The sequence below is a fragment of the Pelophylax lessonae genome, assembly GCF_965119305.1.
Source record: "Pelophylax lessonae genome assembly, chromosome: 4".
NCBI lineage: Eukaryota > Metazoa > Chordata > Amphibia > Anura > Ranidae > Pelophylax > Pelophylax lessonae.
Genome location: NC_138771.1, coordinates 11,467,953 through 11,485,033, shown reverse-complemented (window position 1 = coordinate 11,485,033; position 17,081 = coordinate 11,467,953). Strand labels below are relative to the sequence as shown.

Below are 17,081 nucleotides of genomic sequence, written 5' to 3'. Positions count from 1 at the left end.
TATGGAAGAGTGGCAAGAAGAAAGCCATTTCTTAAAGATATCCATAAAAAGTGTTGTTTAAAGTTTGCCACAAGCCACCTGGGAGACACCAAACATGTGGAAGAAGGGGCTCTGCTCAGATGAAACCAAAATCAAACTTTTTGGCAACAATGTAAAACGTTATGTTCGGCGTAAAAGCAACACAGCTCATCACCCTGAACACACCATCCCCACTGTCAAACATGGTGGTGGCAGCATCATGGTTTGGGCCTGCTTTTCTTCAGCAGGGACAGGGAAGATGGTTAAAATTGATGGGAAGATGGATGGAGCCAAATACAGGACCATTCTGGATGAAAACCTGATGGAGTCTGCAAAAGACCGGAGACTGGGACGGAGATTTGTCTTCCAACAAGACAATGATCCAAAACATAAAGCAAAATCTACAATGGAATGGTTCAAAAATAAACATATCCAGGTGTTAGAATGGCCAAGTCAAAGTCCAGACCTGAATCCAATCGAGAATCTGTGGAAAGAACTGAAAACTGCTGTTCACAAACGCTCTCCATCCAACCTCACTGAGCTCGAGCTGTTTTGCAAGGAGGAATGGGCAAAAATTTCAGTCTCTCGATGTGCAAAACTGATAGAGACATACCCCAAGCGACTTACAGTTGTAATCGCAGCAAAAGGTGGCGCTACAAAGTATTAACTTAAGGGGGCTGAATAATTTTGCACGCCCAATTTTTCAGTTTTTTATTTGTTAAAAAAGTTTGAAATATCCAATAAATTTTGTTCCACTTCATGATTGTGTCCCACTTGTTGATTCTTCAAAAAAAATTAGTTTTATATCTTTATGTTTGAAGCCTGAAATGTGGCAAAAGGTCGCAAGTTCAAGGGGGCTGAATACTTTCGCAAGGCACTGTATTTGCAAATGGAATAAATACAAAATAACCATTAAATCGCCCTCAGTCTGGAGCTCCATGCAAGATTTCTCCTCATGGGGTAAGGCTGATAATGACAAAAGTGAGGGATCAGCCCAGAACTACAAGGGAGGAGGTTGTGAATGATCTCAAAGTAGTTGGGACCACAGTCACCAAACAAACCATTGGTAACACGATACTCCGCCATGGACTGAAATCCTGCAGCGCTTGCAAGGTCCCCCTCCTCAAGAAGGCACATGTACAGGCCTGTCTGAAGTTTGCCAATGAACATCTAAATGATTCAGAGAAGGATTGGGAGAAAGTGCTGTGGTCAGATGAGACCAAAATTCAGCTCTTTGGCATTAACTCGACTCTCCGTGTTTGGAGAAAGAAAAATGCTGACTATGACTCTAAGAGCACCATCCCTACAGTCACCGTCCCTACAGTCACCATCCCTACAGTCAGGCACGGAGGTGGAAACATGATGCTTTGGGGCTGTTTCTCTGCTAAAGGTAAGGGCCGACTTTGCCGTATTGAGGGGCCAATGGACGGTGGGCCATGTATTGTAAAATCTTGGATAAGAACCTTCTTCCCTCAACCAGAACACTGAAGATGGGTCATAGATGGGTCTTTCAGCATGACAATGACCCAAAACATACCACCAAGGCAACAAAGGAGTGGCTCAAGAAGAAGCACATTAAGGTCATGGAGTGGCCAAGCAAGTCTCCAGACCTTAATCCTATAGAAAATTTATAGAGGGAGCTGAAACTTTTTGTTGCCAAGCGACAGAGAAACCTTAAGTATTTAGGAGATCTGTAAAGAAGAGTGGACCAAAATCCCTCCTGGAGAGGTGTACAAACCTGGTAACCAACTACAAGAAAAGTTTTACCTCTGTGCTTGCATACAAGGGTTTCTCCACCAACTACCACCAAGTCATGTTTTGCTTGGGGATCAAATACTTATTTTACTCTCTGAACTGCAACTCAATTTATAACATTTATATTACCATATATACTCGAGTATAAACCGACTTTTTCAGCATGTTTTTTTATGCTGAAAAAGCCCCCCTCGACTTATACTTGAGTCACGATCCCACTTTCCTTTTCCCCGGTCAATGCGCACGCGCCGCCGCTCGGGAAAGGCTGTACACGTTTGGCTATTCCCGGGCAGACGGCGCATGCGCAGTGACGTGTTGGTGCCGATTTTTAAATGTAAGGCAGAAAGGTAAGTGAGACTCCTCCACAGCCCCTGCATAGCCTCAGGAGATACAGTGCTGCAGGCATGGTTCAGGAGATTCTCCTGTACCATGCCCGCAGCACTGCATCTCCTGTGCCATGCCTGTACCATCTGTGCCATGCCTGTGCCATATCTGAACCATCTCCTGTACCATGCCTGTACCATCTCCTGTGCCATGCCTGAACCATCTCTTGTGCCATGCCTGAGCCATCTCCTGTGCCATGCCTGAACCATCGCCTGTACCATCTCCTGTGCCATGCCTGTACCATCTCCTGTGCCATGCCTGAGCCATCTCCTGTGCCATGCCTGAGCCATCTCCTGTGCCATGCCTGAGCCATCTCCTGTGCCATGCCTGAGCCATCTCCTGTGCCATGCCTGAGCCATCTCCTGTGCCATGCCTGAACCATCTCCTGTGCCATGCCTGAACCATCTCCTGTGCCATGCCTGAACCATCTCCTGTGCCATGCCTGAACCATCTCTTGTGCCATGCCTGAACCATCTTCCTGTGCCATGCCCACAGTCTTGCATCTCCTGTACCATGTCCGCAGCCCCTGCACAATACCTGAACCATCTCTGTGCCTTGCCCACAGTCCTGCATCTCCTGTACCATGTCCGCAGCCCCTGCACAATGGCTGAACCATCTCCTGTGCCATGCCTGAACCATCTCCTGTGCCATGCCTGAACCATCTCCTGTGCCATGCCTGAACCATCTCCTGTGCCATGCCTTAACCATCTCCTGTGCCATGCCTTAACCATCTTCCTGTGCCATGCCCACAGTCCTGCATCTCCTGTACCATGTCCGCAGGCCCTGCACAATGTCTGAACCATCTCCTGTGCCATGCCCACAGTCCTGCATCTCCTATACCATGCACGCAGCCCCTGTTTTGGGTCTCGTGGTGGTCCAGTTGGGTCCAGTAGCTGCTGCATTTCCCACCCTAGGCTTATACTCGAGTCAATACGTTTTCCCAATTTTCTGTGGTAAAATTAGGTGCCTCGGCTTATATTCGGGTCGGCTTATACTCGAGGATATACGGTATGTGATTTTTCTGTATTTTTGGTTAATATTCTGTCTCTATCATTTAAAATACACCTTATAGACCTTTGGGCAAACTTACAAAATCTGCAGGGGATTAAATCATTATTTTCCCCGATGTATACTGTGCGAATAGGTGTCATGTAGAATCATAACTAAAAGCCACAGGCTCTGGAGTGGAATCTCAGCAGGGGCTCTCTCATATCTATAGAAAAAAAAAACTTTAAAAAATGGGGTAGTGTGTCCTTTTAAAATAATAAACCAGGAAGGAAATCTTGTACAATTACTGTAAATTTTGATGCTCAGCAGAGAACATCTACAATAAAAAAAAGTCACCATATTCTGTAGAAAATATATTATGACCACTGTGCTGGTAAACCAGGGGGAGTAACAGCCAGGGTGGAGTATATACTAACTTGTTAGATGCACTCTAATTACATATCCATCGAAAAAAGGAGATGAAAACGGCAACATACATCCTAGCAAAATAACAGAGAACTTTACCATTGTAGCAGAGCATCTCCAAAAAGTCCTGTGGAAGATCCTTAAAGTGGTTGGAAACCTCAGATATTAAATCTAAACACAGCATATCCCTCTATAGTGTGTACTTGTCTCAGTTCAGAACACTAAGTGTCATTTCTGTCTGCTACCTCCTTCCTCTGCTGTCTGCATGAGTCACTTCTGAGAAGTTTTCCTGACACCAAAAGATAAAAAAAGGTGATAGGGGAGGGAGCTCCAGCACACATCCTGTGATTGACAGCCTCAGAGCTCTGTCCCGATGTGTGTGTGGGGGGGGGGGGGTGTCCCTTCCCTCCAATCAGCTTTCACTAAGCGCTACAGAGGGTAACTTTAGCTTCCCGCCTTCTGAGAGCTAAGACAAGCTGTAAAACATTCTGGACCTTGAAGGGCTGTAGAGAAACGAAGACTGCAGATAAAAATGTACACCTTATGTGGGAGGATTTGCTTCATCTCTGTATCACCTGAGACCAGTCACTTCACTGGGTATATGGAAGGGTTTGCAACCACTTTAAAGCAAACCTGTCACCATCAAGAACTGAAGCTCATACTACCATGTTGATTTTGCTCCACCAATGACTTACATGGTTGAAGTGTTTGCTTGTGCCCATTATATACGGTGTCCTCTCATTCTTGTCGGTTTTCATCCACCCCTGACCAAAAAACTCCCTGCAGAAAAAAAAAAAAAAAGATGGAGATATAGTCACCTTTTTCAGGTATTCAGAGGAATGTCACTCTCCCACACAAATAGACTTTCTTGTGCCCCCCCCCTCCCACTTTACCTTAGGTGGTCTTCTTGTGCAGTAATAACACACTTACAAGCTAAGTGGATCCAGCAATGTCCTCCTCTCCAATCCCGATGACCTGGTACAGGTCCTGTCCCACGCCACCACCACCTTGTTTGCGTCACGGGTAGCGCACCCCTGAACTCCACACGTAGCGCACCCCTGAACTCCACACGTAGCGCACCCCTGAACTCCACACGTAGCGCACCCCTGAACTCCACACGTAGCGCACCCCTGAACTCCACACGTAGCGCACCCCTGAACTCCACACGTAGCGCACCCCTGAACTCCACACGTAGCGCACCCCTGAAACCTGCACTCTGTACCTAGTACACTCCTGAAATCTGCACTCTGTACCTAGCACACTCCTGAAACCTACACTCTGTACGTAGCACACTCCTGAAATCTGCACTCTGTACGCAGCGCACTCCTGAAATCTGCACTCTGTACCTAGCACACTCCTGAAATCTGCACTCTGTACGTAGCGCACTCCTGAAACCTGCACTCTGTACGTAGCGCACTCCTGAAACCTGCACTCTGTACGTAGCGCACTCCTGAAACCTGCACTCTGTACGTAGCGCACTCCTGAAACCTGCACTCTGTACGTAGCGCACTCCTGAAACCTGCACTCTGTACGTAGCGCACTCCTGAAACCTGCACTCTGTACGTAGCGCACTCCTGAAACCTGCACTCTTCACGTAGTGCACTCCTAAAACCTGCACTCTGTACATAGTGCACTCCTAAAACCTGCACTCTGTACATAGTGCACTCCTAAAACCTGCACTCTGTACGTAGCACACTCCTGAAACCTGCACTCTGTACGTAGCACACTCCTGAAACCTGCACTCTGTACGTAGCACACTCCTGAAACCTGCAGTCTGTACGTAGTGCACCCCAGATAAAACCTGCCCTTTGAAGGCAACCATACTGCTTAATGCATACCATAATGCGGCCCGCAATGGAATTGACACCTCTGGTCTACATACTGTTCTACAAACAGAAGATAGTAAAGCCTACTAGAATATCGACATCATATATCCCAAGTGTTATTACCATCCTCTATTAGTAGAGCAATACACTACCAGATGTCTATCTGCACATGTGCAAAATCGTCTGCATACCAGGAGGCAGCGGGAGGGGAGTGAAATGTCATTCTCGCCCTGGTAATATTAGTGTCAGCGGCCAGAACCAAACAAAAAGGGTACATTTATTTCCTAATTCACTACAGTGCTCTCTAGAATTGTTACACTGTATCTCTTGTTAAAAGAAGACCCATGTATTTCCTATCCTCCTCCGCACCATCTAGTGGCCATAATGCAGTATTTTACCAGAGTCTGTGAAAAAATAGCCTAAAAAATCCTTGTTTTTTCCCCAAATGGGCACAGAACTAATGTACATTTTTTTTTTTCATTAATTAGATCCCTAAAATCTTCACTTCATAATTTTCGGTCTCAGGGACAATGGTCACCAGGAAAAACAGAAAGGGTGACTACCTAAAAGGGGAACAGACAGTAATAAAAACTTCACAGGAGTTCTAATCTAACCCTACAACATCCAAAACTTTCAAAACGGTGCAGGTCAGCACCGGCCACATCGGGAGAGACTTACTCATAGGGAATCTTCTTGAAGATCAGATGGTCCAATAATGTCAGCTGTTCTGCGCTTTCCAGAGCAGAGAGGGATTCAAAGGGTTCCACCGGAGTCCCCAAAACCTGCACAAAGCACAATTATAAGACGATGTTATATCACAAGAGCAAAAATGGACACGGGGTCCCCCTTGGGTGTGGGATTTTAACGGCAAATACACCTCCACAGAGAAGTAAAATTAAATCATTTTATTAAAGCAAAATTTAAAATAGATCTGTAAAAGATCTGAGGTATACAAACAATGATAGATAATACAATATGTACAAGAATAGTGTATGGATGTAAAACCAAAAAATTAGCAGTGACTCTCTTGTCAAGCCCTGACTACTCCATAGGTATGCATTTCTGAATATCCGTGATGATATCCACATATGTAATGACCAATCACCTCGTTATAACCTTGTAGGAATATTAATGTAACATACTATAACCTGTATAACTAATACAAACATTATCTACTATGTTATTTAGGAAATCATATCTCTCTACATCCAGACCCCTGAAGAAAGGCCTGTGCGCCTGAAACGCGTCGGGTGGGAGGATTTTCTTCAAATTCAACATATACTATCAAGTATATGTACCAATACCTTTTCTAATTTTTTGGTTTTACATCCATACACTATTCTTGTACATATTGTATTATCTATCATTGTTTGTATACCTCAGATCTTTTACAGATCTATTTTATCTTTTTGCTTTAATAAAATGGTTTAATTTTACTTCTCTGTGGAGGTGTTTTTGCCGTTAAAATCCCACACCCAAGGGGGACCCCTTGTCCATTTTTGTTCAAATAACAGGGATGTTGGCAACTCACTTCTAGCTTTTCATCTTACTGGGGCATACAATTGTGTTATATCACTATAGGGATCAATAGCAGGAGGAAGGAGGTCCTGATTCCGCTTTATCGATCTTTATATCACTAGAGGGATCACCAGCAGGAGGACCTGATTCCTCTATATTGATCTTTAGTGAGACCTCCTTTAGAATACTGTGTCCAGTTCTGAAGATCTCATTTATAGAAATAGAAGATATTAAGATAGAACGAGTCCAGATACTGGTAACAAAAATGGTGAAAGGTTTGGGGGATAAAACATATCAGGAGAGATTCCTCTATAAAAATCTTTATATCACTAGAGGGGTCACCAGCGAGAGGAAGGAGGTCCTGATTCCTCTATATAGATCTTTATATCACTAGAGGGGTCCCCAGCAGGAGGAAGGAGGTCCTGATTCCTCTATATAGATCTTTATATCACTAGAGGGGTCCCCAGCAGGAGGAAGGAGGTCCTGATTCCTCTATATAGATCTTTATATCACTAGAGGGGTCCCCAGCAGGAGGAAGGAGGTCCTGATTCCTCTATATAGATCTTTATATCACTAGAGGGGTCACCAGCAGGAGCAAGGAGGTCCTGATTCCTCTATGGGTCACAATTATCATCATTACTGTGTTGGTTACTTGTATTTGGGTCACTTATTTCACCCATTGTTTGCATCACAATACCCCTGCACTTTTCGGACTGAATTATATTCAGTTATTTGTGTTGACATTTATTCACATCAGAATAAAACACACTCTGTTTGGATTTATTATTGCCCTGTGGTTTAATTTGTCTATCCCTGTAAGGCTCTCTTTTGGTCTACTGGTCTCTCCCAGTACAGTTTTTTATGCACATGTTTTAGAGCTAGGGGTAGGACCACCATACTAGTGGTGTTCACAGGGGCAATATATCAAACTTTTAAGTTAGACCTTCACTCTGCTCTTTTTCTATATACTGATTCCTCTATATAGATCTTTACATCACTGGAGGGGTCACCGGCAGGAGGAAGGACGTCCTAATTCCTCTATATAGATCTTTATATCACTAGAGGGATCACCGGCAGGAGGAAGGAGGTCCCGATTCCTCTATATAGATCTTTATATCACTAGAGGGGTCACCAGCGAGAGGAAGGAGGTCCTGATTCCTCTATATAGATCTTTATATCACTAGAGGGGTCCCCAGCAGGAGGAAGGAGGTCCTGATTCCTCTATATAGATCTTTATATCACTAGAGGGGTCACCAGCAGGAGGAAGGAGGTCCCGATTCCTCTATATAGATCTTTATATCACTAGAGGGGTCACCAGCGAGAGGAAGGAGGTCCCGATTCCTCTATATAGATCTTTAATGAGACCTTATTTAGAATACTGTGTCCAGTTCTGGAGACCTCACTTACAGAAAGATATTGATAAAATAGAACGAGTCCACAGACAGGTTATAAAAATGGTGAAAAGTTTGGGGGATAATACATATCAGGAGAGACTTCAGGAAGTTAATATGTACAGTCTGGAGGAAAGAAAGGAAAAGGGAAGACATGACTGAAACCTTTAAAGTGATTGTAAAGTCTCGTGTTTTTTTTTTTTTCAAATAACAAACATGTTATACTTCCCTCCTCTGTGCAATTGGATTTGCACAGGGCAGCCCGGATCCTCCTCTTCTCGGGTCCCTCGTTGCTGCTCTTGGGCCCTCTCTCCTATTGAGTGCCCCCACAGCAAGCAGCTTGCTATGGGGGCACCCGAGGTGAGCTGCAGCTTCGTGTGTCTATTCAGACACGGAGCTGCCCTTCGGCCCCGCCTCTTCTCTCTCCTGATTGGCTAACTGACTTGGATTGACAGCTGCAGGAGCCAATGGCGCTGCGGCTGTGTCTCAGCTGATCAGGAGGTAGAGTCCCTGGACATCCTTGGACAGAGAAGGGGCACTTTATATCTTAATGCATTAGGATAAAAAAACCTTCTGCTTTTACAACTCCTTTGAATACATCAAGGGGGTGAAAAAGGTTAAGGAAGGTACAATTTTCAGAATGAAACCAAAATCAAGGACATGGGCCCTCAAAATAACTGGAGGAAAGTTCAAAACTAATCTCAGAAAGTGGTATTTTACTGAAAGGGTAGTCGATGTTTGGACTAAAAAAAACTTACAGCAGAGGTAGTGAGACAGTCAACAGTAAATGGCTTCAAACACGCTTGGGAGAAACATACAGCGCATCCGGAAAGTATCCACTTTTTCTACAAAATTCTACAAACAATCCCCCATAATGACAACCTGAAAGAAGTTTGTTTGAAATCTTTGCAAATTTATTAAAAATAAAGAATGAAAAAATCCCCATGTAGAGAAGTATCACAGCCTTTGCTCAATACTTTGGTGAAGCTCCTTTGGCACCAATTACAGCCTCCAGTCTTTCTGAGTATGATGCTACAAGCTTGGCACTCCTATTTTTGGGCAGTTTCCCCCATTCTGCTTTGCAGAACCTCTCAAGCTCCATCAAGTTGGATGGGGAGCGTCGGTGCACAGCCATTTTCATATTTCTCTAGAGATGTTCAATGGGGTTCAAGTCTGGGCTCTGGCTGGGCAACTCAAGGACATTCACAGAGTTGTCCCATAGCCACTCCTTTGTTATCTTGGCTGTGTGCTTAGGGTCGTTGTCCTGTTGAAAGATGAACCTTCGTCCCAGTCTGAGGTCCAGAGCACTCAGGAGCAGGTTTTGATCAAGGATGTCTCTGTACATTGCTGCATTCATCTTTCCCTCGATCCTGACTAGTCTCCCAGTTCCTGCTGCTGAAAAACATCACCACAGCATGATTGCTGCCACCACCATGCTTCACTGTAGGGATGGTATTGGTCAGGTGATGAGCGATGCCTGGTTTCCTCCAGACATGGCGCTTGCCATTCAGGCCAAAGAGTTCAATCTTTGTTTTATCAGAGCAGAGAATTTTGTTTCTCATGGTCTGAGAGTCCTTCAGGTGCCTTTTGGCAAACTACAGGCGGGCTGTCATGTGACTTTTAGTGAGGAGTGGCTTCTGTCCATCCACTCTACCATACAGGCCTGATTGGTGGAGTGCTGCAGAGATGGTTGTTCTTCTGGAAGGTTCTCCTCTCTCCACAGAGAAATGCTGGAGCTCTGTCAGAGTGACCATCAGGTTCTTGGTCACCTCCATGACTAAGGCCCTTCTCCCCCAATCGCTGAGATTGGCCGGGCAGTCCGCTCTAGGAGGAGTCCTGTTGGTTCCAAACTTCATTCATTTACAGATGATAGAGGCCACTGTGCTCATTGGGACCTTCAATGCTGCAGACATTTTTCTGTACCCTGTCACATGCCTGACGAAGGGGTCCTGTGCGGCTCTGAAACGTTGCACTATATTTCTCTGATGTGATCTTATTTGGAATAAAGTTTTTTGGACTGCTTTTGCAAGATCCTTGGTGTGCTGGCGAATATGTATCTATTTTTCTGTACCCTTCCCCAGATCTGTGTCTCCATACAATCCTGTTTCTGAGGTCTAAAGACAATTCCTTGGACTTCAAGACTTGGTTTGTGCTCTGACATGCACTGTTACCTGCGGGACCTTATATAGACAGGTGTGTGCCTTTCCAAATCATATCCAATCAACTGATTTTACCACAGGTGGACTCCAATCAAGTTGCAGAAACATCTCAAGGATGATCAGTGGAAACAGGATGCACCTGAGCTCAATTTTTAGTGTCATGGCAAAAGCTGTGATACTTCTGTACATGGGATTTTTTTCAGGCACCACTCATCACCTGGCCAATATTTCCAACTTGAAAGTAAAGGTGAATAAAATCCGTTTATTGAAGATTCCAAAAATTCATGATGACAAAAATCAGAGACAGGGGACAAACCCAGTTGACGCGTTTCACGAACTCATATTCGCTTAGTCATAACCATGAGGATACATGTGGAGATGCTGCCTAAATAGTAAACTGCAACCGAAAACCAATTCCAGTTAATTAAGTGCAGGGTTGCCAGCCATGAAATGCTGATTGCCTACAAGAGTTAGGCCCATTTCACACAGGCGGACCGTTCAGATCCGCCTGTCCGTTTTTTTTTGGCGGATCTGAACAGTCCCCCCATGCATCCCTATGGGGCATCGGATGTCAGTGGAGACATGTCCTCTGACACTCGATCCGATCCGTCAAATCTGGACGGATGGAAGCCCTATACTCGAGTATAAGCCAAGTTTTTCAGCATGTTTTTTCATGCCGAAAGTGCCCCCCTCGGCTTATACTCGAGTCACTGGCTTCACTGTGTTTTTAAAAATGGCGCCACTCGGCGCCGACGTGTCACTGCACATGTGCGGCATGCCTGAGAATAGCCGAACATGTTTGGGTTTTCTCGAGCATCGGCGGCACATTTGCGGTGACGTAGTATTGGCGCCGGGCGGCGCGTTTTTTAAATCGAAAGCGGCTCCCTGACAGGTAAGTGAGACTCCTCCGCAGCCCCTGCATTTCCTCATGCAGTGCTGCGGGCATGGTACAGGACATTCTCCTGTACCATGCTCGCAGCACTGCATCTCCTGTGCCATGCCTGTACTTACTGTGCCATGCCTATATGTACTGTGCCATGCCTGTACCTACTGTACCATGCCTGTACCTACTGTGCCATGCCTGTACCTACTGTGCCATGCCTATACCATCACCTGCGCTATGCCTATACCATCACCTGTGCCGTGCCTATACCATCTCCTGTACCATGACCTGTGCCATGGCTATACCATCACCTGTGCCCTGACCTGTGCCATGCCCTTACCATGACCTGTACAATGCCTATACTATGACCTGTGCCAACTCCTGTACCATGCCCGCAGCCCCTGTTTTGTGTCTTGTAATGGTCCAGTTGGGTCCAGTAGCTGTTGCATTTCCCACCCTAGGCTTATACTTGAGTCAATAAGTTTTCCCACTTTTTTGTGGTAAAATTAGGGGTCTCGGCTTATACTCGAGTATATACGGTAAACAGATCCTATATAAGTCCAAGTCAGAGTATTTGTTACCTTTATAGGAGAAGGGGAATGATTTACTGGCGTCACTTACCATATGCTCGATCTCTTCCAGTGTGACCTGGCTGTCCCCGGGATCCTCCTGTGTCAGTGTGCTAAAGTTAGAAAGTACCAAAAATAAGTCTATTTATTCCCATTTATTGTGTGACATCATAATGCAACATTACTGTACTGTGCAGTATGAAGACGGCCACACTACTGACAGCCCAGCCTCTGATAATAGTGGGAAACGGTCTCAGCTCCTCCTAAGACACAACACTAACGCATTTCATCTCGTGAACCGCGTCAGCAGGCATAGCATAGGAGGAGCTGAGGTCACTTCCCACTATTATCACAGACTGGGCTGTCGGTAGTGCGGTGCCTTCATACTGAATGTTATGTTTTCCAGGAGAAGAGAGGTGCTCCCAGTTATCTGTACGGGTCACAGCGATTACTGCGCTGCATACAATCCTTCTGAATGTGACGTACGATGAGAATATGTTCAGGAGACATAGAAGTATAATCCAGACGTAACTTCTCTAATGTGGGGGGGTCTCCCAACTACGGCCTACAGGTAACATCCGGCCAGCCACAAGATTTTACCCGGATCACAGCAACTGGCTGTAAAAAAATCCGTCTGGCAGAGAATTAGAAGTGAAGGAAGAGGGGAATCTTCTGGACACACATGGATGTAAGGGAGGACTCTTCTGAACACACATGGATGTAAGAGGGGGCCCTAGATGTAGGGGGGGGGGGCTCTGTTGGGCACACATGGATGTAAGAGGGGACTCTGGATGTGGGGGGGGGGGGGCTCTGTGTGACACACATGGATGTAAGGGGGGACTCTGTTGTATAGACACGGATGTAAAGGGGTCACTCTGGATGTAAGGGGGGGGGGGCTCTATTGGACACACATGGATGTAAGGGGGGACTCTTCTGAACACACATGGATGTAAGAGGGGGCCCTAGATGTAGGGGGGGGGCTCTGTTGGGCACACATGGATGTAAGAGGGGACTCTGGATGTGGGGGGGGGGCTCTGTGTGACACACATGGATGTAAGGGGGGACTCTGTTGTATAGACACGGATGTAAAGGGGTCACTGTGGATGTAAGGGGGGGGGGGCTCTATTGGACACACATGGATGTAAGGGGGGACTCTTCTGAACACACATGGATGTAAGAGGGGGCCCTAGATGTAGGGGGGGCTCTGTTGGGCACACATGGATGTAAGAGGGGACTCTGGATGTGGGGGGGGGGGCTCTGTGTGACACACATGGATGTAAGGGGGGACTCGGTTGTATAGACACGGATGTAAAGGGTGTCACTCTGGAAGTAAGGGGGGGGGCTCTCTTGGACACACATGGATGTAAGGAGGGACTCTTCTGAACACACATGGCTGTAAGAGGTCACTCGGGATGTAGGGGGTAGGGGCTCTGTTGGGACACACATGGATGTAAGGACGGACTCTTTTGAACACACATGGCTGTAAGGGGTCACTCTGGATGTAGGGGGTGGGGGCGCTGTTGGACACACATGTATGCAAGGGGGGACTCTGTTGTATAGACACGGATGTAAAGGGGTCACTCTGGATGTAAGGGGGGGGGGGGGCTCTATTGGACACACATGGATGTAAGGAGGGACTCTTCTGAACACACATGGCTGTAAGAGGTCACTCTGGATGTAGGGGGTGGGGGCGCTGTTGGTACACACATGGATGTAAGGAGGGACTCTGCTGGGCTCATATGAATATATGGGGGCACTCTGGATCTGGATGTAGAAGGGAGTCTGTTGAAGACACATGGATGTAAGGGGATGGGATGGCTCTCTGCAGGGCTCATATGGATATAAGGGGGCACTCTGGATGTAGAGCGTAGTCTGTTGAACACACATGGATGTATAGAGGGTGGGTCTCTGCTGGGCTCATAGATATAAGGGGACACTCTGGATGTAAGGGGGGACTCTGTTGTATACACATGAGTGTAAGGGGTCACTCTGGATGTAGGGGGTGGGGGCACTGTTGGACACACATGGATGTAAGGGGGGACTCTTCTGGACACACATGGATGTAAGGGGGGACTCTTCTGGACACACATGGATGTAAGGGGGGAGTCTGGATTTATGTGGGGGGGGCGCTGTTGGACACAGATGGATGGAAGGGGGGACTCTGGTGTATACACATGGATGTAAGGGGTCACTCTGGATGTAAGGGGGAGCTCTGTTGGACACACATGGATGTAAAGAGGAAAGAGTGGGTCTCTGCTGGGCTCATAGATATAAGGGGGCACTCTGGATGTAAGGGGGGACTCTGTTGTATACACATGGATGTAGAGGGGTTACTCTGGATGTCAGGGGGAGGTACTCTGTTGAATATACATGGATATAAGAGGGGACTCTGCAGGGCTCATATGAATATAAGGGGACACTCTGGATGTAGAAGGGACTCTATTGAATACACATGGATATAAGGGGGGACTCTGGATGTAGAAGGGAGTCTGTTGAACACACATGGATGTAAGGAAGGAGTGGATCTCTGCTGGGCTCATAGATATAAAGGGGCACTCTGGATGTAAGGGGGGACTCTGTTGAACATACATGGATATAAGGGGGCACTCTGGATGTAAGGGGGGGGACTCTGCAGGACACACACTGATGTAAGGGGGGGGCTCTGTTTGACACACACTGATGTAAGGGGTGGTGGGGGGGGACTCTGTTGGACACACATGGTTGTATGTGGGCACTCTAGATGTAGGGGGAACTCTGCTGTGAACACATGGATGTAAGGGGGGACTCTCTCTGCTGGACACACATGGATGTGGGGGGGGGAAGCTGGATGTAGAGGGGGGGGGCTCTGTTGAACACAAATAAATGTAAGGGTGGATTCTGATGGGCACATATGGATAGAAGGGGGCACTATGGATGTAGGGGGGACTCTGACACACATGGATATAAGGGGAGACTCTGCTGGGCTCATATGGATATAAGGGGGGCATGGACATCACCGCCCATCCTTGTCCAGTCAGAGAACACTTTGTATTCATTGAGAAAATGTAAAGCATTCTCTGAATGGAGCTTGTGCAGAGTGGCCGACCTCCTGAGTTCACAATGCAGCAGGGCCACTGCTAGGCATAGGACCCGGAAGCTAGTGGAGATCACTGTAGTAGAGATGTAGTAGTGGTATAATAGCGGTGTAGTAAAAGTGTAGTAGTAGTCAGGGCCGGGACAAGGGGTGAGCAGAAGGGCCTGTTGCCCTGGGTGCAATGGTTTATTGCAGGAATGGGGGGGGGGGGGGGCGCTCTGACCCTAACCCTAAGGGAAGCGGGGGGTGCAGTTTAGCATCCTTGCCCTGGGCGCTGGATGCCCTTGTCCTGACACTGGTAGTAGTGGTGTCTACTACAGTGATTTTCAGCTTCCAGGGGCATTGGCCAGGTATGGTATATACATAGTTATTCCAAGCTGGAACAATGTAACCACATATAAAATATCCATACCCAGAATTCTTTTGAAGTAACCAGCACTGTGAATATTGTAGTAGAGACACTGTATAAGCCTGTAGTAGTTGTAGGTTTCATTATACATTATATACTTTACATTTATATAGGATGACAGGCATCGAGTGTTCATGCATAGATCACCAATAAATACCGTGTGAATGTCTCACCGGATAATGTTGGCTGCAGCCTTCCTCTCCTGGGCCAGCAGCTCCGGGTTGTGGATGACTTCCTCCAGGAAACAAATCACTTTACTCTTTAGCTGTAGATTTGTCTCAAAATCCTGGAAAACAAGAACAGAACATCGAACGTTTTGCTTTGCTACAAGCTATTAGCTATACATAACATTTTATCACTCCAGCTGTAGTCATGTACCAATGTGTTCTGCAATAACTTTTTATAAACTAAACAACTGACAACTCTGTGGGGGGCATTTATAAAAAAAAAAAAATAATAATAATTCACACAGCGATTCATCCAGAATATCTTCCTGTACATTTTCTGTGTGTGAATTGGGTAAACACGATTGTTCTTTAGGCCATTTTCTCTTATTATGGGCAGTAGCAAAATACCGGCCTATGGTCACTAGATGGGGCTGAGGAGCATAAGAAATGCATGCATCTTTGTAACAAGAGATACAGTACAATGTAACAATTCTAGAGAACGCTAAGGGGAATAACCAAATCCATGTAAATAAAATCCCAGTGGAAGACCCTTGTAAGAGAAGAGGTATATGGGCATGCCTCCTGTGGCCTGCACCTCTATAAGATACTTTGGCATTCGACACATCGGGAGTGCCTGTGTCTCCTGCTGTGTGCCGCGGCTCCTTCCTCCAACTCCTATGTTACTGCAAGTCTTGTAGTGATTTAGGGGTTGGAGGAGCTAAAAAACTACACGGGGAGGGAGGTCGCAGGCTTCATCCCAAGGTGTCCAATGCCAAAGAGTCTTATAGAGTAGGGATAGACCGATTATCGGCAAGGCCGATATGCACTTTCCTCGGTATATCGGTATCGGCCACGGAACTGGCCGATATTGCCGATATTTTTGTGACGTCATTCTGCCTTCTTAGGCCACTTCCCTCACCTTGGGCAGCCTCGTCTGGAGTCGGGACTAATCTCGCGGGAGTGTATCACAGCCATACACCCACCCACAGCAGCCCGGCGCCAGCCAGCCACCCACATCCACAGCCCCTGTACCAGCCAGACACAGTCACTGTACCAGCCAGCCACCTACAGGCCCTGTACCAGCCAGCCACAGTACCAGCCTGCCACCTACAGGCCCTGTACCAGCCAGCCACAGGCACTGTACCAGCCAGAGACCCACAGGCCCTGTACCAGCCAGCCACCCACAGGCCCTCTACCAGCCAGCCACAGGCCCTGTACCAGCTAGCCACCCACAGGCCCTGTACCAGCCAGCCACAGGCCCTGTACCAGCCAGCCACCCACAGGCCCTGTACCAGCCAGCCACCCACAGGCCCTGTACCAGCCAACCACCCACAGGCCCTGTACCAGTTATCCACCCACCACAGGGTGCCAGCAGCCAGCCACCCAAAGACAGGGTGCCAGACAGCCAGACACCCACAGTCCTTGTACCAGCCAGCCACAGGCACTGTACCAGCCAGCGGCCCACAGGCCCTGTACCAGCCAGCCTGCCAGCCACCTACCACAGGGTGCCAGCCAG

At 47.1% G+C, this 17,081-nt stretch overlaps 1 protein-coding gene across 2 annotated transcripts in view; it reads right to left on the bottom strand.

Moving 5' to 3' along the window:
- The window catches only part of RASGRF1 (Ras protein specific guanine nucleotide releasing factor 1), a 224,258-nt gene that overhangs the window by 44,569 nt on the left and 162,608 nt on the right, over positions 1-17,081 (bottom strand). For both annotated transcript variants that reach the window (XM_082252999.1, XM_082253000.1), the window contains exons 19-22: positions 15,572-15,684; positions 11,969-12,029; positions 6,075-6,178; positions 4,266-4,350 (exon numbers count right to left, since the gene is read on the bottom strand). In XM_082252999.1, the coding sequence (XP_082109125.1) occupies positions 4,266-4,350; positions 6,075-6,178; positions 11,969-12,029; positions 15,572-15,684 (363 nt within the window). The remainder of the gene's footprint in view (positions 1-4,265; positions 4,351-6,074; positions 6,179-11,968; positions 12,030-15,571; positions 15,685-17,081) is intronic.